Source organism: Bombus bifarius, unplaced genomic scaffold, assembly GCF_011952205.1.
Source record: "Bombus bifarius isolate JDL3187 unplaced genomic scaffold, Bbif_JDL3187 scf7180000008418, whole genome shotgun sequence".
Lineage (NCBI taxonomy): Eukaryota > Metazoa > Arthropoda > Insecta > Hymenoptera > Apidae > Bombus > Bombus bifarius.
Genome location: NW_022884650.1, coordinates 284,376 through 308,337, shown reverse-complemented (window position 1 = coordinate 308,337; position 23,962 = coordinate 284,376). Strand labels below are relative to the sequence as shown.

General features: G+C 31.0%; 1 protein-coding gene across 3 annotated transcripts in view; it reads right to left on the bottom strand.

Moving 5' to 3' along the window:
- The window catches only part of LOC117212934 (forkhead box protein O), a 296,038-nt gene that overhangs the window by 90,726 nt on the left and 181,350 nt on the right, over positions 1-23,962 (bottom strand). For 2 of the 3 annotated variants that reach the window (XR_004488559.1, XR_004488560.1), the window contains exons 5-7: positions 21,753-21,982; positions 20,104-20,436; positions 17,388-17,709 (exon numbers count right to left, since the gene is read on the bottom strand). Coding sequence is in view for 1 of the 3 variants with exons in the window: in XM_033458083.1 (XP_033313974.1) it covers positions 17,488-17,709; positions 20,104-20,436; positions 21,753-21,982 (785 nt within the window). In the remaining 2 variants the exon portion in view is untranslated. Of the gene's footprint in view, positions 1-17,280; positions 17,710-20,103; positions 20,437-21,752; positions 21,983-23,962 lie in introns of those variants that run through there. The other variant, XM_033458083.1, reaches the window with a different exon arrangement.

Sequence of the window (23,962 nt, the reverse complement as noted above, 5' to 3'; positions counted from 1 at the left end):
ATAAAGGAAGAAATCAGTACGATGGAAACTAAGAATATGTAGAATCAATCGATTACATTTAAATTAACTTAAAGACTTTTGCCGAATGTTCAAAATTAGATGCATTAGATGTTCTATTAAATCAATAATCACAATCAGATCTATTGTATCGTAAAGGCATTTAGCGGTTTCATACAAATCCTCATTTCATTATTAGAAATTATAGGCAAATTTTGCCTCACAAATCATTTACAATAAATCATGCTTTTGATAGTATAGTAAGTGTGTAAATGAATATAATGTGAAATGCCTATTCAAAAATATATTGTGTTTTGTTTTTATCGTTATGCCTTTATATTTTCTTTTATATTTGAAACATCATTATGTTGAAGAAGAAATTTTCGTTACTGTTAATGACTGTTCTTACGGCCAGTAATTCCCCGTATGTAGACCCAATATGAATGAGAAGGAAAAGAAAAAGGGAAGAAGAATCATGAATGAAAGGTTGCAATGTTGCAACGATACGCTGGAAGATCTCGTAACACGGGGTGCGAATGAGAATTCAATTAATTCCAATAGGGCATATATAATTAACCAAAATTTAGACTGGAATTCTTTGATGAACTAAAAACATCACAAAACGAAAAAGCATGTAAAGAAAGTGTCAGATGAGGATTCATCGACATGAATCCGAAGAGTAGCAGGTAATCGTTGTTCAACAGCTTGGAACAAGGAAAGAACGATCGGTTTTTAGCGATCGAGAAGCTGCAGAGAAAATTGCACACAGTGATTGGTCATTAGAAGAAGCTGAAAGTTTCGGTGAACGATCGAACGATGTAGCGTTATTTCGAAATCACGCGGTACATGAGTCTAATTGAACGACTTCCTGCGGCGTCGCGTTAACGGTTAACAGATTTCGGATCCTGACGTGACTCGCGACCGACAATCCGAAACGAAGCGTCGACCAATTTTCCTCGCGTTGGAAAGTTCGAAGTGGGAGCAAAAAGAGCATGCTCGGTGAAAAAGAGCAAGACGAAAGGACAGAGCAGGAGTGTGGAGCCAGTTGGAATGAGATATGTAAAGACAAAGATAGATATCGAAAAAAGAGAAACATCGAGAGCGGAGACGAGACGGAGACACAGTGGAAAGAACGGGAAAACAGAGAGAGAGTGAGAGAGGGGACGGAGAGAGAGAGAGGGAGAGAGAACAGGAGAGAAATGGAGTCGCTAGGTCGAAGTGGCGCGTAGGTAAAGGACGCGGGGCAGAGAGACGCAGAGGAAGGAGGTTGTCTAACAAGGATAGGTGGTGAGGGAAGAAGTCCCCCGGAGCTCTCCTCCACCAACTTTATAATTCTTGCGACGCTTTTGGGGAATGAGATTGTCGGCGTAGGAGTAGGGGTACAAAGGGGAGGTTTAAGGTAGTCTGCTGGCGCCAGTGACGTCTGCCGAATAGCTGCTGACTTCCAGACTCCTGCAGTTTCGGCTAAGTGGTTCCCTTTTGCCCCACTTGAACGTCTGTACACCTTCGACCCGCCTCCCCTTGTACCTATCCACTGTGAAGAATCACCGATTTTTATCGATTCATAACAACACTGCTTCAATTCACGTTTGTGCACTGTACTAGTGCACCGATAATATTGTAAGGAATGAAATTTGCTTTGAAGCATGGACCGACTAGAAATAATACACTAAATACTAGACTAGAACTAATAAACCGACCGACTAGAAATAATAAAAAATATACACTAATTCATCAAAATATTTGATGATAGAACATTTTTGTGGTCATATTGTACGTGTTAAATATAACACTTTGAAATTTCACTACAATGAGACACGACGATCACGATTATATTTCTAAAATTTGAAACCAATCTGGAAATGTATATAGGAATTATAAAATATTTACTGCAAACGTATATTTAGAAAAAAATTAGTGTAGTATTTTTTTATATATCTTAATAGCTAAACAATTAATAAGCTGAGGATAGTGAACTCCTTTAATAACAGGGACGCTCGATAATATTTAATGCTTATACATATGCATGCCAGTTTCTTTATTCCTGAAATATGAAATTAGGATTCACTATAAATACAATGATTTAGTTTAGATATAATTGTGCAAAATTAAAGATTGAGAGTACGAAAAAAGCAGTGTTTTCGTACAATAGATAAAAAAGTATCTTATTATTATTGTTAGTTTGAATAAAGACTGTTGTTTCCTTATAGTATAATGTGTATAATATTTCCATCTTTGATGCTACAAAAGCCTGAAAAAGATCTACAATGTGAAAAAGACACATTCGCTCCTCCACCAATTTGACTCCTATCAATCATATCTAAAATTCTAGAAAAAATCATCCACAAAAGACTGAAAACAATTGCAGCAGAAAAGAAATTTATTACTCATGCTACAACTCAACAAGTGCTCGGAGTTAATAATATCTTGGCAGGTGTGGAGAATAAAATGTACTGTATAGCAGTATTCCTTGATATCGAAAAACCTTCTATACGATCTGACATCAAGATTTACTATACAAAATAGCAACGAACTTCCCATTGTCCTATTACTGCCTACTCAAATCATACTTAACCAATAGAACCTTTATAATAAAAATCCAAGACGGAAGTGGTAGCAGGGATTTTTCAAGGCAGAGTGCTAAGACCAATTCTGTATATACCATATGTATATACTATATACGCAGATATGTCTACTATCCATGAAACTGGTCTCTCAATATTTTCTGACGACACGTCCATCTTAGCACTCTGCGAAAGCGCAACAACAGCATCAAAAATACTTGAAGACACACTGGATAAGATACAAGAATATTTTAAAAAATGGAAGATAAAAGTTAAGAAGGAAAAACCTAACCATATCACATTCATATTGAAAAAGCAGATACCCTTCGGCTACGCTAAACGATAAGAATATACCATAATCGAAAGTAGTAAAATATCTCGGAATATACATACCTACACAAGAGACTGACATGTAAACAGTACATGCAAAAGAAGATAGAGCAAATGAAAACAACAGGAGAACACGTGTATTGGCTAAGAGACACTTGCAGCTAAATTCTAAAAACAAACTATTAATATCAAAGTTGTCATAAAACCCATCGAGGACTTCGAACAACAGTTGATAGCCACATTAAAAAAGTAGAATCACTGCAGTCGATAATACTTTGTACATCTATGAATGCCTCGTAGTATGTTCGTAACGATGACCTTGGAAAAGACCTAGGTACTAAAACAGTCAAAGAAGAAATAGAATGCTTTGTAAACAAATTTAAAGCTCGACTGGAAAATCATTTAAATAGCCTATCTAGTAACCTGTACACATTAAATTTAGACTACGGAAAGCATAATATCCAAATGACCTGTCCATTACACAGTAATTTAATATTGCTAGCAACAGACTCAAACCCAGACACTGTCCAATGAAGCAATCACACGATCCTACATCATATATCCTACAGCTTAAAACATTTCGTGTTAATTTTTGAGAAAAGTGAAACATGACAAATCATTTAAATCATTCCTCAATTTTACCCAGCAAAATAATTTCACTCCTCACCGTCTAAAATGTTCTCAATACAATCGCCAGCATGTATCAGAAAATAATCAGAACGATTGTATAGACATTGATTTTCCTAACTTCAAATTTTATCCTACACACGAAGCGACAAATGAAATGGTGCTGTATGAAAAATTTTTACGATATTAACCAGGGTCGCAAGAAATGAAACTGTGCCCTTTTGCCAACAAGGTCTTTCCGTTCCGCTTTGTCAGTGTACTTCGCAGTTTGTACTCTAAGAGTTAATTTGCCTGTGATTGCCGAAGAAAAGAAAAGATTACGGGATCCAGTGGGTCAGGCGAGCCCCGCGAATTTAATCTGTAACCAGAGAGAGGATAAATTTGTCGGTACGACAAGCTAAGCTGCGAATAGTTATGAAGTTGAGTCAAACGCAGGAAAACAAAAACGAACAATGCAAAAAGAACATCGATCCGGAACTAACGGAAAACGGCATTCGCGTTTCATACACCGAACAAACTGTAGGAATGCCGGAGGCGCTAATATGCCAGGGCGTAACAGAGGGGGGGTAGTGTGTTTTTTCGCCACGTCCACTGCTGAAAAATATTTTGCTGAAAGCTAATATCTATCCGGTCCGATATTCATCCGTGTAAATACTATCCACGTTCGTAGAGGCAACAAAGTAGCCTCTTCTGGTTTGCCGAATCTGCCGTAGAGTTCAGAAAAATGAACGCGATTCCGCATGCGTCTATGTATCACCATATTTTTCCAGACAGAACACGGCAGTGATAAAACATGTGTTACAATCGGCATGATAACGCAGTTTCGGCTATTCAACTTCCTATTTCCCTTTTTTCTTCTTTGTTTTATTTTTCCTTCTTTAGACAGTGCAACTTTCGTTTGACGAATCACATTTACTTAGAAAAATACAACGAAATGTATACAAGCGTGTGAAAATAAGCTCGAACACTTATATACACCTCTTATGAATATACTATATTACATGTGCTATATGAAACATTTTTAAATTTTATTAGCACGGCTGCGGGGTTTGGCTATCGTAATTAGATTGGTAAAGTTTGAAATAATTCTGAGAAATTATACAGGAATTTCAAGATATCTAGTGCAGGTATACATTTCGCAAAGATCACAAAAGTATTTAAACAGGCAACTATTTATTACATTAATAATTTCCAATATTATTATTCATAATTTCAAGTGAAACCACATTTACACTTATTATTTACACTCCTCAATACAGTCCTCCTTTAACTTGATATTTTTATAACACGGTTTTGATACAACACGGAATGAATTAACCCTGTTATAGAAGGATTGACTATATATGTTTGCACTAAATATCTTATAATTTCAGGTTTGCTTTTGTCACAGTTTGGTTTAACCCGACAATGTCATCATGACAGTCGTATCACATTATAGCGCTATTGAAATTTCAAAACGTTTTATGTAACATCTCTAATATGGAGGTGGAGGCTTTTTATGGTAAATGTTCAGAAACTTTTGCGGGCTAGTGTCTGTGATTTATACGGACTACTAGAAATTGCCAACTTAAGTTATACTTACTTTGATAAGTCAAATGAGAATGTTTTTATGAGAAAGATTCTGATAAGTTTAATTTTTGAATATTATAATATTTCACAGAAAGAAACCGTTTGTATTTGTATAACAATAATACAGTACTTGACCTTTTTGTATGCAACTATGTTTATTTCTAAGATGGATTTTAGATATCTTCATTGGTCTAGAATTTGCAAATGTGTTTTTTGATGTATTGTACAATGATTACAGAAGTGAATTGCAAATATGGGGTATGCAGGACGATTATGATTGTGAAGAGAAATAGACGAATAAATGTGTTTTAAACTGTAATGTTAATAACATTTGTTAATGTAATGTTAATGTTAATAACTTTCCTTTTATCTGGGTTACAAGATAAAGAAAGAGATTTATTTTTAACCAGGATTAACATTTGAAATATATTTTTCTGTTTTACAAAAATATCGAATGAATTAATCTGATCATATATATAAGTTATGCTGTGAATTCTATGTGTATTCAATGTGTATTATAATGCATTTACTAATATAATATTATTTAATAATAATTTGACATTCGCATCTACTTTTTTAGTATTAATATACATAATATAAATATTATATTTCTAACTTCTTACTTTATTTTCTTATTTCGCTTTTTGTTATATTATTTTTTTATTTTGCAACGTATTTCTATTTTATTTTCTGGTACTGGAAATTATATATTAAAAGATACAATGTTAATTTATTTGGTTAATTTTTAGAATTGCAAATTAATGTTCAAGGAATCACTCTCCTTTCCTAAAGACATTGCAAATTCGACCACTAAAATAATGTATGCATTAAACAAATATGAATTCGCATCTGTTGCTATAACCGAAGAAATTGCATTCCATTATGAAAGCACAAACTGCGTCTAGAAATTGCTAAACTTTTAAATTAAAACCATAAGTTAATGCGTTATTTTAAGAACGCCTAATACATTAATGCAATATGCATTAATATCGTTGAGTCAAATAGCACTTGTGGCCAAGTTTCAATGAATTCCTAAAAAAGCTGAACACTCAGAACTGCCTACGACTTTTCATCACTGAAACGAAACTTTTAGCAAATTGCTTTTCCTGTTCTGTTACTTCAGAAGGATCGTAATATGATAAACGAAATTTTGGTTTCTAAATCACGGTAAATCAATTACCTAACGGTTGTAAAATTTTATTTAACAATAAACAATACTCTTTCCTTTCACTTTCTTTCTCTTTCTTATACAGTAAAACTCCATTTATTTGAATTTGTCCAAACAATTCATATAATTGGAATTCATATAATAGAAGCTCACTAATTATCCCCACTACCTACAATTTTTCGTTCATATAACAAGAGTTCAGGTTCAGAGAAACGAATTCATCCAGCAAAAATTCTGTAAATCGGCCATTAACTAAAATTTTGTTTAGATAAATTGAATTCTATTGTACTATATATCACTTTATATCGATATATGTATTTTCTTGACAAAATTTAATTATGAACTATATTAAATGAGTAAAAGTATTCAATGGTTTTACATATAATCATTCACTTTACTCGCAATTACTTTTATCTTTAAAACATAATTAGCTTGAAAAATAGTTAAATAAAATCATTTTCATGAGGACAAAATAAACAATCCAAATATATGTAGAATAAGATTGAAATAGCTTCAAGATCTGAAATTTTATAAGTATTAACTTTTTCATACTAATGCTATGTTATGTGTAACATGTCATTGGATATGAAATAGTAGATAAATCATAGAAAAGCTGTATTCGTTCGAATCAAATATAACGAACGATATCCTAAGATGCATCTGCTTTTATTTGAAGACAAAGCAACAAATAAAATCATACCAGATTTTCAATTTATTTTCATGCAGTGAATTAAACTGTATTGTATTCAAAGCTTAATCATTTTTTGAATGCAATCATTTCAGCACGATAACTCACATCTTAAATTATTCTCTTTAATCAAAATCTACTGAAACGTATGCGACAGGAAAAATAATTTGTTTATTTTAGTTCTTTCGTTATTTGTCTTCAATCGAATGATTTTTTATTCCAATATTATACCTGAATAAATATATTCAGAATTAACTGCGCAAATAATTTTTGAAATATACGAAACGAGAGCGTATAATACGGATCACGAGAGCGAATACTGCGAAAGCTGTAACACGTTCAATTAGAATAATGGCACTTTTGTAATATTATACGCGACGTTTAAAATTCGTGTGTAAAAGTATTACGTATTATTAGGTAAAAAAGTATATTGATACAACTTAGTTTTGGTATAAATCGAATTCACTTCCAATATGTTAACTTTAGGATACAAAATAGTCAAATAACCTATCGATATTATAATTTAATACTCAAAATAATTAATTCTTAATTTTGTGAAACAAGTTTCTTTACTTAATATAGATATTAAAATATTTAAAAATTAACCTTATAATATTTTTATTAAATGTACATTTTATTTAGTGTATATTTTATATAGTGTACAGGATCAATGCTAATGCTTTATTATTCTTTGTTATTATTTTGTGTTCACACTTGAATGAGTACTACATCTTTTTCAGTTTTCTATCATTATCCTTCGTAATATTATTTCACATCTACATTCATAATTTAACATGTCCACGCGGTCTACAAATTGCGAAAGACACATTTTCTTAATTTTAATCATTGTTATAACTTACCGAAGTTTCATAATAATTACCACCTATAGTGACTTATTTATGGATAAACTGATAAGAAAGACGAAAAATAAACTAGCGATTATATGGGAAACAATGGAAACAGGCAGTTCTTCCTGACATACAAGATACGGCCGAAGGTTATGCAGAAGCGGGCACGAGATGATTTCTTATGAAAAAAAAACTAAGAAAAAAATATAGAACAAAATTTTTCCTTCTGAAATTTGGTTTTTGAGAAAATCAAGTTTGAAAATTTGTTAAGTATGCTTATACTTGGCTAACTAGCGGCTAGGTATGAGTAAACAATTAATAAGATGTTATTGTAGATAAGGAAATAAATAAAAAATGTAGAATAAAATTTTTCCGTTTAAGGCTTCATTTTCATGAAAATAGAGTTTGAATATGTTTTGTTAAGAATCAGCCTATTACATGCGTATGGTAAATTGTCAAATTTATTTGTCGGAAACAAATCTTATGAAAACATTTTATTCTACATTTGCCATCACACGTAAAATAACCTTCAGTCGATTACTTAGTCCTATCCAGTCCGCCCAATTAGCCATGTTCAAGTACTTGATAGACTTTTAAGCTTGACTTTCACAAAAATCAATCTTCGAAACGAAAAAATTTGAGTTTATATCTTTTACATATTTTTTTTATAAGAAATCATTTAGTGTCCCCTTGAGATAACTTTCAGCCGCACCTTTCATGTACAGAATATATACATACATAAAGTCGCTTAGACTCATATTCTTCCACTGTTTAAAATACTATAACTTTTGTAAGATTGGACCAAACGACTTCAGTTCTTTTAAGAAGTTAGATAGACTAGTTTACCGGATCATGTATGAAAAAAGAGTTGAGAAAATTAAAATTGCAATCGGTCGGAATCGCAAACAAAATAATAAAGACTGTCTTTTTACAAAGTTTGTATCTGTCTGCGATTAAATTCAAACAATACGTTTTGTGGATTTATGTCAATTATATACTTATATGATGAAAATCTCATCGAAATCGGTTAACGTTGTTATGAACTAGAGTATTAAAAATGCTGAAAATTGCAGTTTTTCACGACTTTCGGTTTATAACTGTAATAAATAAATTTAAATTCTTACATATTTCGATAGCTGTCGCTTGTTTCTGTATCAACCGATTTCGATGAAATTTTCAGTACATATACAACTAATATTAGTCTACACAACGTATTGTTTAAATTTTCAGGTTCCAATAAAAAAGTTGTAAAATGTAATTTTTTTACTATTATTTTTATTATTATCTTTACTATTTTCTTTATGATTCCGACTAATTATAGTTTTTTCACTATTATTCTTACACATGGCCTAGTAAACTAATCCTTTTAACTTCTCAAGGAAGCTCGAACCGTTTGGTCCAATTTTTAAAAAAGTTATTCTGTTTTAAACAATGGCAAAATATGAGTGCAAGTAACGCTATATCAATAGACAGGATGTCATATTTGAATCTTCCAAAGCAGATATCTCGAAAAATATGAGAAATATAATAAATCATTTCAAACGATAGTTGTAGCATATTGAGCGGCACAGATTGTACTGTCACGTATGTGACCTTGTGATGACACCAAAATCTTTCATAGAGTAACTTTGAATTTTTAAATTGAAACCTATATTTTTAAGTATAATACATCATCTTAAGGTTGACGTCGTATATTTTTAAAACTCTACCTAAATACAAATTTGAAATACCGCCGGCATTAGGGCAACAATATATACATTGCAAAATGATTACGCGTTCGGACCTTGTACATCATATTGGCTCTAAAGAGAGCAGATTTTGCTTGTATGTGTGTGTTTCACTCCACTGATATGGTTTCTATTGTAATAGTTATTTGAATTCTCGGCCATTGAGATCATCTCGATCACATTCTCATTAGTGCGCAAGTTTATCCGTTTTCATTTGGTAGATTGTTTTATATGGGGCTATTTAAAGAATCATATTTATCAGGTTGAGCCAACAACACTTGAAGATATGAGACGTAGGATTGTTTATACGTATCAAAATCTATCAGCTACAACACTGAACAGAGTAGAAGAATCCTCCCGAAAACGGATAAACTTATACGTTAAGGCAGATAGCCGAGGAGATGTCCTTACCTCCAACAAATTCAGGGGAAATAGTTTCTATATTCTTCACTCAGTTTTATACTTTATGGATAAATTCAACGTGTTCTTCATTTGTTCTAAATCGGATACTAAATGATCACGAATCAGAGAATACTTCTTTCAGGATGTAATGTAATAACGTTCGGTTATATAAGAAAAAAAACTACTAAAAGTAGGTATACAGTATATTCACATAAATATTTTCATCTTATCCATAATAAAAGTACTTATATATAATACCAATAAAAAAATTAGATTCTTTTTTACCATACTTCCCCATTTTAATATAAATTTTTTTCTAGACTCTCCCCTTTCAGTGAACATCAAAAGGATTAAAAATGACATACAACACGATATAAGTGATAAAGTTCACAATTTAAAATCTTTTAAAAAATATGTAATGGCACTTCTTTCCGCCACTAATAGCCATGTTGTTTATGCAAAGTTAATCTTTGAATAAGGAGAAAAAGTAATCTTTTAGGATAGCCAGTAGAAAAAGAAGGCAGGTCATGTTCTGCTTCTTTAACACAGGCAAAGTCTGCACGGCAAAGTATTGTTCCTAAACAAAAGGATGGCGAGAACATTACTTTCGTATCCATTAACGCGACAAGCAGACACAGAATGTTATAATTACACCGCACACTTGTGCATGTCGGAGATTAAAAGGCGGCAAATGTATCGACCGAATAAAAAATTGTGTTAACGCATAGCGACGAGTAACAAGAAACGATTTCATCAAGAAATCATGTTATACCTTTCTTCTCTCTAATCAGTAAGAGAAAAGGATGGTTATGCAGAAAAATGAGTTTTTAATCCTCCTATTTTACGTGTCAACGAACAATACTGGCGCGTTTTCGAGCCTCTATGCGCGACGAAATCACGGTGGGTTACAAAAACAAAATCGCAACAAATTCCGAAGCGCAATCAGCGTACGTGTTCCGAGTAAAAAGCGGCACAGTCGATCGTAACATAAGCCCCCAATGTGTCATGATTTTCGGAATTATACGAACGCTCGTTTAAAACCAGCCCGATTAACGCGAATCAACTTATTAGTGCTCGATATTCGCAAATCAGAATTACAATTCGTTGTCTCTTTTTCACCTTTTTTTTCATTTCGGCATTCTCGATGAACCTAGCTGACTGGAGCCCAGAGTACAAATCGTTCGCGAAAATCAGTCGTAGTTTTCGCACCCCATGTGTTTAACCAGCTTTCCTCAGATATCACGCTCTTAATCTTGAATCACTGATTAATCGCCAACGATTGAGCGAATTGTATGGATAGAACGAATAGAATGAATCCTAAGTTTTGGGAACTTCCATGATATTTCTCAAAGTATCCTGTTCTTTTATAAAGCATTCTCGCTTCTTATTAAAAGCAGAGTATCCAGTGATAATTAAATTGGCTTGATAGGAAGACATGAAGAATGAACTCAATGTGTCTAATATTATGAAGATGAGTAATTTATAAGTTATATTTCTTTTATTTAACAAGAGAAGACACACATTTTATTTTCATATGATTCATATATCTCTTACACAGCGTTTTTGATTTGGAACAACATATTATTTAGTAAAATTTAAGCGAGACGAAAAAGTAAGTTAGATATTTACTAGCTTAAATAAAGCTAATGTTGAATTTATACAAAGTTTTAAGATTAAAGTTCTTAAATTCCGATATCTACATTATTTAGTAATCGTTTTTGCAACTAATTAATAATATGTCTATAGAAGAATACTAGAAATTATGTATTATCATTTTTTAGGAAGATAAATGATACATTTGTTGAAAAAATAGAAACGTTCATTATAATCAAATAATAGGGACTTTCCTCTTTATTGTCTCTCCTATGGGGTTACAGGACTTCCCTTTACATCTAATACACGCTTTAACACAACTCCATATAAAAGAATTACGCCTTACAAGTATCTTTACATCATACATCATACAAAGTCACGGAGGTGTTTGTACACTTTTAGAAACTTTTGATGTATATATTATACAAAACACTTTGAAATTTCACTAGTAGTATAATGACACGACTATGATGATTATATTGGTAAAATCAGAGGCAAAGACTATCAAAGTATGTATTTGAACTAGTCAATTACTCACTATATCAATAAGCCATTATTTAGTGAGACTGCTTTTATCAGTTATTGTATGTTTAATGCTACTATTCGTAGTGGATATACAATAACTTTTTATTAAATGTATGTTTGCAGTAAATGTCTTATAACTTGTACGTACATTCTCGAATCGGTTTCAAATACTACTACAATGACAATAATTGTATCTCATTTCAGTCCTAACGAAATTTCAAAAAGTTTCGCATAATGGGCATAATGTATCTATAAAAAGTTCTGTGGTAAGCATTCAAATACTTTCATGCGCCATGTATATTCAATGTGACATAATGAAAGAGGTGAACATCTTTCTGAACTACATTTTGTTATATTAGTAAGCACTTATGTATTTGAATGTATGGGGTAAAGCTCTCTTAACTGCTTCAGAACCATGGACAAGATATCTCGCGACACAATATCGTTCGTACGTACGAGGGCACAGACGAGTTATTCCGCGACACAATATCGTTTGTATGTACGATGCCACGGATGAGTTATCCCGCGACACAATATCATTCGTACTACGCCACGGATGAGATATCCCGTGACTCTGTCTTTCTGTAATTACAACTCTCGTCCTAATAAACTAACACACGAGATATCTCGTCCGTAACGTAGTACGAACGATATTGTGTCGCGAGATGATTCGTTCGCGGCATAGTATGAACAATATCGTGTCATGAAATATCTCGTCCGTGGTTGTGAAGCAGTAGAAGGTGTTGCTAACTATAAAAATCACGTAGAAAATTGTTTCTACATATTCCTTGATGTTTTTCAATCACGTAAAAAAGTTTCTTCGATTCAAAATGTATCGTGAAATTTTTTTTTGCGAACAGCAAAGCATCGTCTAACAGAAAAAGTTAAACGGTTTGTTTACACATTTTTTCCATGCATGTGTACAAATTTTTTGGACATAATTCGACGGCGAGCGAAATGTAATTGTTATCGAGCCCAAGTCAATACCGATTTTGGACAAAACACAGGTGGATACGCGGTGCTATATAAATGTGGTGGCACGTACGAAACATCGTATAAAAAGGGTGAGCGCGTCGGCCGCAGAGAGGACAAGGTACGAGGAAGCGATTTATTAAATACTGTACCAGTGAGCATTGTTATGGCACGGTTGTGCAAATATTATTTTACCTCTACGGCGATCAACCGTTGCTCGCTACATGTTGTTATTGAACCGACTTCGAGCTACACACATTAGCGAAGATTTCGGTCGATAGAAAGAAAAAAGGGATGAAATACATGAACATGCAAACATATGATTGGGTAATTTAGTATTTTCCTATTGAAAGATCTCTATGTACGAAGAAATTGCGGGAAACGAAGGAACATCTAAGCACATGGACGTATGTACAGTAATGTACACTTTTTCACAAGTATTAGCACACCCACTAGTTTTATACAAAATGTGATAATTAATTCAGATTATCAAGGAAGAAATTAATGAATCAGAATTTGGGTGCAGTTGTTATTCAGAACACATATGCAGATCGTAAAAATTAGTTAAAACTATGTGTAAGAGTTATAATAATATGTATATGTTGGCCACTATAGCCATTATTATTTGAAAAAAATTCGAGATTAGATAAGAAACTAAGATAAGAAAAATTTATTTGGCATTTGAATTTGCATTGTGCAATCATTTTTGTGATAACAATAAATATTATAATATAAGAATATAAATATCAAAATTGATCAAAACAATGATTGAAAAATATGACAGATATACAGAACGAAAGAATTAATTTTATTACACCAAAAAAATTTATTAAAATACTATTATAATGTATCATCTTATTACTTCGAACGAGATATGTAAGAATTATTAAAGGTTATGACGATTTCTCAATAACTTTCCAAGTTTCCTTAAGTTTTTATAAGTGTTATAATAAGTTTTGTGAATGAGATTGATTAGAAAGTCAGTTTAAAATGCAAATTTTCCTAAACATATATAAACTGAGCGTTTATGGATAGTACTTTACTAATTGATGATACATTGCAATTTCAATTATCAAGATACTTATTAATAAAATGATCATTAATAGAGAATTTGGTAATGGTTTCTTATATTTGGAAAACGAGAATAGAAATTAAAAGAAAAAAAGAAGTAAAAAAACAGAAACTGTTATATCTTTATCAAAAAATTTCCTGTTCCCGTTTAATATTGATATTTAGAAAATAATCTAACATAAATGAATATAAATATGTATCTCATATGAAAACGAATGATGCTCTATTCCATACAGCTCGGATAATCAAGTGAGAAGTTGTAGCTTGTGAGTTTCTGTTGCACAAACAATTTTTGCAATTTTGCCTACAATAGGCATACTTTATTAAATTCGTTCTTATTTATTTGTTATGTTATCTTAGATATAAGTATGAACTTGTTACTGTTATGCAACAGAATTTCTTAGCATCACTGACCTGCAAAATTACGCTCTTAATTAGAGAATTTGGAGAATTAAAATGTAAGTTACAGAAAGTATACTATCTATTGTAAGAAAATTTGTTGTTGAGAATTTCGTCGGTATCACGTGCGTGATACAAAAATGATTTTAAACATTTCATTTAAAAATTAATGGAAAATAGTAATTGTCCTCCATACAGTCCTGATATTGTACTGCCCAATTATCATTTGATCAAATTACAAAAGTAAAAAAAAATAGTTTAGGGAAAAAGCGCAATATTAGCTCTGAGAGTTAAGTATATAAGTAATGGAAAAATATTTTAATAAACAAAAACGGAAAATTGTATAGCCTCAGATTAAATCAATGTTTCGACATATAGTCTCAAATGATAAAGGATATTACACTGAATATTAGTAAATTTAATAAACTTATAAAATTAATAAATTTTCATTAAAAGAATCGTTTCTTTTTCTTCGAAAATCTCACACAAAGCTTTCCACCTAACTAACCTAATAGATAACATATCCTTTCAGACAAATAGGACAGAGAAACTGATTAGAGATAATTTCTTCATTGATAGTCTTTTAATGATTACATGTTACTGTCTAGCTTCGTTCCTCTCCAGGAAGCTAAAACTGATTATTCTATAATGATTTTCTAATAGCATGTCTTCAATAGTTCTCTTGAGGCTAAAATTTCGATTGAAAGTTAGTAATGAATGGAACTTCTGTCTCTGACCTTTTTCTGAACCTGTCATATGATAAAGTTGTCATAAAATTATATTGTGATCTGATTTATCATTATTTATATGATTTATCATATTATTTTAATTGTAGTTATTGCCTTATAACGTATGTCACATAATGTAATCGATGTTCAACTCCACTGCATTTTTGTTAGAGCAAATATGATTTATAGTGTAAAATATAGTATTATAAGTGAAATAAATATTACAGTTATTATTCATAAAAATATGTTATAGTACACAAATGAGACCTTTCTGCTTTTTATTGAGATTGTTCATCCTTAAATATTGATTTTTCTGTCTGACATGAATTCATGAATTTGAATTATCGACAATAAGATAACTTTGAGTACAGATTTTTATAATCGATGTTTATTGTATCAGTTACACTAAACAAGTATTATTCATTATAAAAACGATGAAAACAGGAAGGAAATATTTATTCTACAAACTATAATCATCAATACAAAATAATTTATTTCTATAGATGCCTTTAATTTATAGAAAATAAAATTTGACAATATTTTACAAAAATTAGTTTGTATTTCTCGCGCTTTAAACGTTAAAATCAAATATGCTTTAATCGTTTGCAAAGAATTCAATACACAGGTAGGTTATTATTTTTACAAATATTAGGTATAAACGTGGTAAATATTTATAACGAGACTACAAACAAACATACATCCCCACATGCATTTTACTTTTTGAAAACAAAGACAAACATCGCAAAAATTGAATTTACGCGTACACATTACTATTTTTATAATTCTTACATATTTCTGGTGTATAGTTTGTTAATATAATTAAAATATATGTATTTATAAATAAACGCTTACTTGTATCAATTGGTATTCAAATTAATAATATATCTTTCAATTAATCAAACAATCTTTAGTATGTGATACTTGAAATTAATTTGATATACAAAATTACATTTTCAAATGTCTTGGGGAACATTTTTGTTATTTTACTGCATTTTGTTTCTTTATTAAATCACTATTTAACTGATAAGCCTATAAAATTGCATTTCTTATCTAAACAACAGATTTCAAGATTGAGCAAGGATAGGGAAAAAGACAAAAGTAAAAGTCATTAACGCAGTAACTAATCAAACTATTTAGCATGTACATATTTTTAATGATCTCAAGTAATTTACATTATTGTACGATATACTTGGTTTTTTCCTTTCCCCTTCATCTTCCAATTATTTTTATACGTTTTCATGCATAAAAATTTATGCAAAGTAGTCATATAACTCCATTAAATTTCTCTATGTGACCAACAAAATATTGTTTGCATATGAAGATTGATAAAAAATACTATGAAAGAATTGTGTTCTCTCTTAAAAAATACTTTTAATTAATTTTTAACAATACTATTCAAACTATTAACCATTAAAACAGCCCTTAGATTTAGATTTCGGACTTACGCGTTATTTCATTTGCGTTTCATCTTCACGCCTCTAAATAATTTCTTGATGCGTAGTCACGTCATTTTATGACTATTGATAAGAATAAGTGGCGATAGGCCCATAACAATAAAAAAATGTATATCTTTATTAGTCTATTAACCGGGCACAATGTCTTAAACATAATAATGCCTTTATTTCGAAGTCCGCCATTTTTTTACATGCTAAAAATAAGAGGTTACAAATTTTCATTCCTGCTGAAAATAATTTATATCGCATTGAAATTCGCAAGGATTTAAATTAACATACACAACTGAAATTTGTCTTTATTCACTTTTAAAGACTAAAGATTTTATTTAAATCTAGATCTCACTTTAACAGAAAGCGGGACTTTTGGCATGATAATAAAATTTTTAACATAAAATTGAAACGAGAAATGCATATTAATAGTTAATCCTTATTTTCTTTAATCTTACATTTTCTAACGATAGAAAAGTATGATTCGAAAATAATCCAAAAAACGTAGAGGCGTTAAGATCCCACTAACAAGTTAAAAATGAAAGTATTATGAAAGAAATAGCTAGTGTTTATCTCATACGCGGTACGAGTGTCATTTGTGGTAGATATTCTAAAAAATCTACTTTTTTAAAAAGTTTTTAATAGAAAATTCCTAGTAATTTTTTACCATTCCTCATGTTCGACGTATCACAGAACTGATCTGTATAATTCTTTGAAATAAATGATACTTGACTCACCGATGAACTGTCCCTCGGGCTGTCCGTGGAAATTCTCTTGTCCGTCTAGTAATGACGATGACAAGGACGACGGAGGTGTCGAGGGCAGTGGGGTCCACTGCTAGTGAACCCAAGAGGGAGAAGCAGCAGGAGTCGCCGCGTTGGTGCTCACGTAAACTCCTGCGGGCGCGTTTCCAGCCGTCGTGCCAACCACGTTGTTTTGGGACACGGTACCGTTCTGACCAACGTTACTGTCGCTCACTTGAATCGCAGCCGTGCCCATCACACCTTGCTGGAAGTTAAAGTCTAACGTCCCGTCCATTGACAATTCGTGTTTGATCACCTGAAATCGTTCAATGTTCAACATTAGTATAAACCGATAATTATAAGTTTCGTATAATTCACTTTTCATTATCCCCTTAGTATAATTGTAATCAATTGAAACATTTCTTTAAAATGACGAATGTCTTTTTATTTGTCCGTAACAAGAAATATTCATTGATTTGGTCAGCTTTGACGCATCGAGTAGATGGAATAATGAACTGATATGAAGATATTTTGCGGAAAACTTGATCAGATAGAGTTGAAAATATACTGTTTCGTGCAGAAGCGATTATGTTTTAACACGATTGAAATCTTAAATATACAGCACGAAATGTTCACAATAGCTGAAAACATGACAATTAGGTACTAAGAGAAGACGATTTGACGTTTTAATGAAAGTATAAAGATGTAAGAATTAAATTCGAAAATATATTTACAATATATTAATGAATAGGCACAATATACATTATTTTTCTAAAAATATAGGTCGTATTACTATTTTAATTATCCTGTGAAATGTGTTATGTTTATATAAATATAATTAAAAATTCATAATTAAATTGCTGCTTGGTAATAAAAAAATACAATCAACAGAGTAAACATACAACCAACAATTAACAGAGTAATAAATGTACGAAAATAAAATTCTTTGTCACATTAATTATCTTATTTCACAACAACTGTGTATAAGATACTTCAAAAATTAAAACAGAGACTAAATATGAAATTACATTAGTCTGCGTAATTAATTTTAAATTTATTTGCATAATATTATTTTCTGGAAGCTATCACGCTTTCTTGTTAATCAAATAAGATTATTAAGTATTAAGTAAATATTATTGGAAAATTTAAAATGAATTAAAGTTAAACATTCACAAATTATAGAAGATCATGTAAGTATCAATTAAAGAAATACAAAGAAAAAATACTTTAAAATTTAAATATTTTAATAAAACTGTAAAGTTTCCAATACTTAACTATTTTCTTGTGAATAATTTTACAAATATTACATTGATCACTAATGGTACTTGCTTTTATCACTTAAAATCGTATAAATTGCCAGGGTTATTAACAATTACTTTTTGACTTGTTTTTTATTAAAATAATATGTATTCTCGTATTTGTAAGAGGCTCGTTTTAAGGTTCCTAGCAAGACGTTGTTTTTGAGACAATCGCTCTAAGGTGCTCACTCTAAGGAGCACGTTTACAAATATGACTTGTTGTTGTAAACAAAGTTGTGTTAAAAAACGTTGGCTGAGCGAATTTCCTAATAGAAGATTATTAATTTGGAAATATTTCAGTAATTATTAACTTCAAGTTCCAGTTTGTGTAATATTTTTTACGCAAAATTTGACGATTTATCCGAATTTGAGAAAAAATATTAGACATTCTATTTAAAAAACTGAGGGTGACCCTAATATCTCGTTAAAAAAGAAAGGTAACAAAAAATATATTAGGGCAGTGTATGACCTCCTAGATACTATACAACTTCTGTTTGAAATATGTTTTCGTACAACGAATAAATTAGGAGTTATATATTTCGTCATGTTAGGAGACTCGCCCTCTATATATATTCTGTTTCATTGTTGATCGAAAAGTTTGGTTCTACGAAAATAATCTTAGTCAAAACTATTTCTCATCACAATAACTTTATCAAGAATACCTTGTTAAGCGAGTAAGGCTATTTTCGCAATCTTTAGAGTAAAGTACTTATTATAGGATCATCATTGTTTCTTCGAACAATAAATCATATACCGACATGATTTCGTACGATAACAGCATTGAAGAAGATATTTTCAAGAAGATTGATATCTTTAAGTATCTATTGATTACTTCTTTCATCTATTTAATGAAAAATATCCAATTGAAATAAGGGCGCATCATTCACTATAGCAACCCAATTTAGATATATTCAGCTCAGAAACAATGTTAATTATAAAGTCCACAACTTTATGATTTAATTGCATATCTATAATTCTTGTACGGTATAGTTTCAAACAATACCCACAGCAATTGTATAATATCATGGGCATATTCTTAAATAATATTGAAATCTATTGAACAGAGTTAAAGATACAGTAGTCAAAATAAAATATTTCTTTGCCTTCGTGGAAAAAGACAAAATTGACATAGCTCATGTTTTATATGAAATCATCAATTTATATGAACATACATCCTCTAATACTAGTGAACAGACTACGGATGTTTATGCAAATTTATATTTTTATGAATTTAAATAAAGAAACGAAACTTAAGCAGAGATTTATAATACTTACTAAACATAATAAATGTCATATTCTGAATATTTTATGTATTTTTACAGATTATACGCATTCTGTGTATCTCTGAAATTTCTCATAAACGCATAAACATCCGCGATCTAATAATAAGCAGAATATACAATAAAACACACCTCTTCCACATTACAATCGAATCCACCGTGTAACGATTCGATATTAATGTTCAAATCGTCAAGGAGCGTCGAATTATTGAGAGCTCCCATCAATTGTCCCATCATTGTGCTCGGAGTTGAACCACATGGTGTGGGTGTTTGCGGTGGACTGGATCCCGTTGCTCCTGTTTGCGATTGTTGTTGTTGCTGTTGTTGTTGCTGCTGTTGTTGCTGTTGGCACTGTTGCGTCTGCATCATGTACTGAAGAGTTTGTTGCTGATTGCTTCCTAATGCCGTGGGACTTGGTTCACTCTGCTGATATGACGGCGACATTCCAGCCACTGGACTCAAGTTCTGATATTTTTCGAGGAAAAAGAATATATTCGTTGAAAATAGAATTATTTAACAACTAGAGAGTGTGAAGTTCTTTGTTTTTATACAATGGCAAACTTTGTAAAATTAGTTTTAGATGAAAGATACCAAATGTATCTGAATAACACATTTGAAAATAATAGTATTGATGTATGTTTATAAAATCTAATTTCAATAGGTTAGAATAATCTGTTACTTAAATTTTTTTATATGGGTTTCAATGTCACACTAACTGCACTTATGAAGTTATTACTGACGACAATGGGAGCGAAGACAGATTTACTAGTTAGATCTTGCTTAATAAAGGTATGTCTTTCGGAGAGTAGAAAAAGCCTGGAACTTACATTTGAAACCATGTTTTGTTTGCTACGTTATTGAATCATTTAATTACATCAATGTATTAGATTATCTATTTCTGTATAGGAGTAAATATTGCAAAATTGATTTTAATTAAAGGTAAGGATTGAATAATTAGTGTAAAATCAGCATTGATACATGCTTATAAAATTGAATTGTAACAGATAAGACTAATTTATATATCGCTTAAAAACTTTATTTCTAATATTCTTTAATTGTAGATATTCAATTTTTATCATTTTGTTACAAAGCAAACAATACATTGTGTTAAATAGTTAGGAGATTTAATGTATTCAATGTATTAATGTTCTCGTTCTTGTTGTAGAATTGGAAATCAAAATTAAAGTAATGAGATTACTTCTCAGAAATAGATTGGAAATCCTTCCAGATTGAAATCAACTTTACGAAAAAATCTTCCGTCATCTAAGTGGAACAAAAATATATTAAGTTTTCATTAAAAGAAATTTTAAATTTTTTCTGTAGTTTCATGTTCAACGAGTTAAAGTATTCAAACGCTATATTAATATATTCTTAAATATTATTATACATAAAAATAGTAATAATTATTAACTATTATATAATAATAATGTGTAGTTTACATAAAAGATATAAAGATTTAGAAAATGATGTACTAAAATTTCCCACTCTAAACATTGGATAAATAAATCAAGTACCTTCGAAAATATCAAATTGGTCATCAAACAAAAACTACGAAAAGTAGAGAAAAATCCACGTTTATTGCCTTTGTTAGGTATGCTATTTGCGACGAACGATATGCATCTCAAAACAATCAACGAAAAAACCTTTAAATCAGCATTATTCAGTCTTTCCTCCTTTCACGGATTACGGGAGTCGGGTTAAAGGCTTTGCTACACTTTGTTCCTCCCCAGTGGCTGAATGTTATTTGCAGCTTGCCATTTCAGACTTCTTTGTTCACTCACCATTTGACAGGCACACGGTTGCAGACCGTGAAGCGGGCATCTTTGCTGATTTCCTGATTGAGGAGTTGGCTGCAGAGCGAAAGAGGACGATCCTGTCGACAGGCTATTACTTCTCTGATATTGGGTCTCGTAGTAGGAAGGTGGCGGTCCGGTCTGTTGCTGGTGGCTGGACGGTGATGTTTGGTATATTTGGTAGGATTCCAGTTTCATCGTTTCCGCGAGGCTACCGGCTATGGTCGTGTTCAATGAAAAGAACATGTGTTAATTGTATGTCTATTACATGCTTTTATACGTGCGTTTCATGCTGTGCTATACCATCAGAGCTTTGGTTCCAAGCGGTATTGGAATGTTATGTCAATCAAAATAGAAGTCTCGAGTTTTGGTAATTTTTGGCTATCTGAAAATGTTTTTCCATGGCTTGAAAACGATATAACTCCTACTTTCTCAACAGTTCATTCTTCGTCGTTTAATAGATTTATGATTGAGAATTTGTTAAGTTTCTATTGTAAATATTTATGGTTCTAATAAGATATTTTTTCTTTTTACTATTACCATCTATTATCTATACTTCTGTTCATAAATATTAAAACACTTAGGCTTTCTTGCACAATATTTTATCAACGAATATTAGTAATTTATTATATAATATTAGTAATTTAGCAACGTCTAAATTATACAGTATCTACAAAGAGTATTTATACATCGCTGTATTTATTGTAATACTCACATAATAATTAATTAGATTCAAATATAATAAATTTAGCGATATTTTCACATAAATACAAATGTGATATTGTGGAAATGAAGTATATGTACATAGAAATTAGTAAAAAAAGTCGCTTCGTTAAAAAATAAATGTATGGACAAATACTTCTCGTAATCATTGTAAGTTATATTATGTTTACGTCGAACAGGCGATGATGATAATTAGATGATTTGCAATTTGTAAAATTCAGTTGTAAACTTCTATTTGATATATTATTACTAACATTGTTGTTGTTATACAAGAATGTTCGATTTGTATTATGTAAAATTTTCCTAATGATATTAGCTCAATTGTGCAAGGGGACACTGGCAGTTTCATGCAAGACGTGATAATTCTTTCCGATTATTAGGGAAATAATTAAACTGTTAGAATTTTATATTTGCACAAGATAACGGTTTGTACAAAAATACGTGGAAAATATTGTGCGAACCATTTGCAAGAATTTATATAATTGCTGAGAATTTTCTTGATATATCGAACATATGACTTTGCAGCTTAAGGTTGCAAACGCGATTTCGTTATTTTCTGATGATTTGTCAAATCCACCTTATTTTCTTCTAATAATGTTCTAGTATTTATAAGGGAACGTATACACACTTCCGTTTTATTTATATCTGCGAATATATTTGTGTAAATTTATACTTACAATAATTTACATGATTTCAAAAGTTGATCGACATTGCTTCAATAATTCTAATTTAAGATATACACAATTATAATCAATATAAATTAAGGAAATATTCGTCATTGTAATAAAGAATTATATAACGATAGCAACGTACATTTACTTAATATTTACGATGAAAGTGAAGTGAAGTATGACATCTGTATCTATGGAATAATAATTAACCATATTGTATATGATATTTTCACTGTATACAAAATTTTTACATCACTTTCTATACGTCACTATATTCTCAAATTATTCAATTATTTAAAAATGTTATTGCACGGTGTTTTTTGATATCTCTGAAAATTTTGTTTCAAATCTAAAATCGTTTATTAATATGACTTTACAAAAATGTCTCTATGAATCAATTGGCATTCTTACCAATTCTTACTAATTAAGTGTAATTTGTGCAGTTAACGATATATTACAGTATTCATATATCTATATAAAGCAAATATGTAATAAAAAGATAGACAACTGTCAAACATTGTGATAAAACCGATTACTCAATAACCTTGAACAACCAAAACTTGTAGCCTCCACTTTCACATAATCATAAAAGGACAGTATACTGGGATTATAATCAAAATACAAAATTGACTAAAATTACTGTCTAACGCGTAAGAAAGCGCTGAGCTATCTAAGCTTCGCGTACCAAACTTTCGACATCTCAATCATGCTGGGCGTGTATTGAAAGTGCAGTAGAAAAGAAAAAAAATAATACTGGTACAAGATAAACGGTAAACGCTGGCGAAAGAAAAAGAGAAACATATA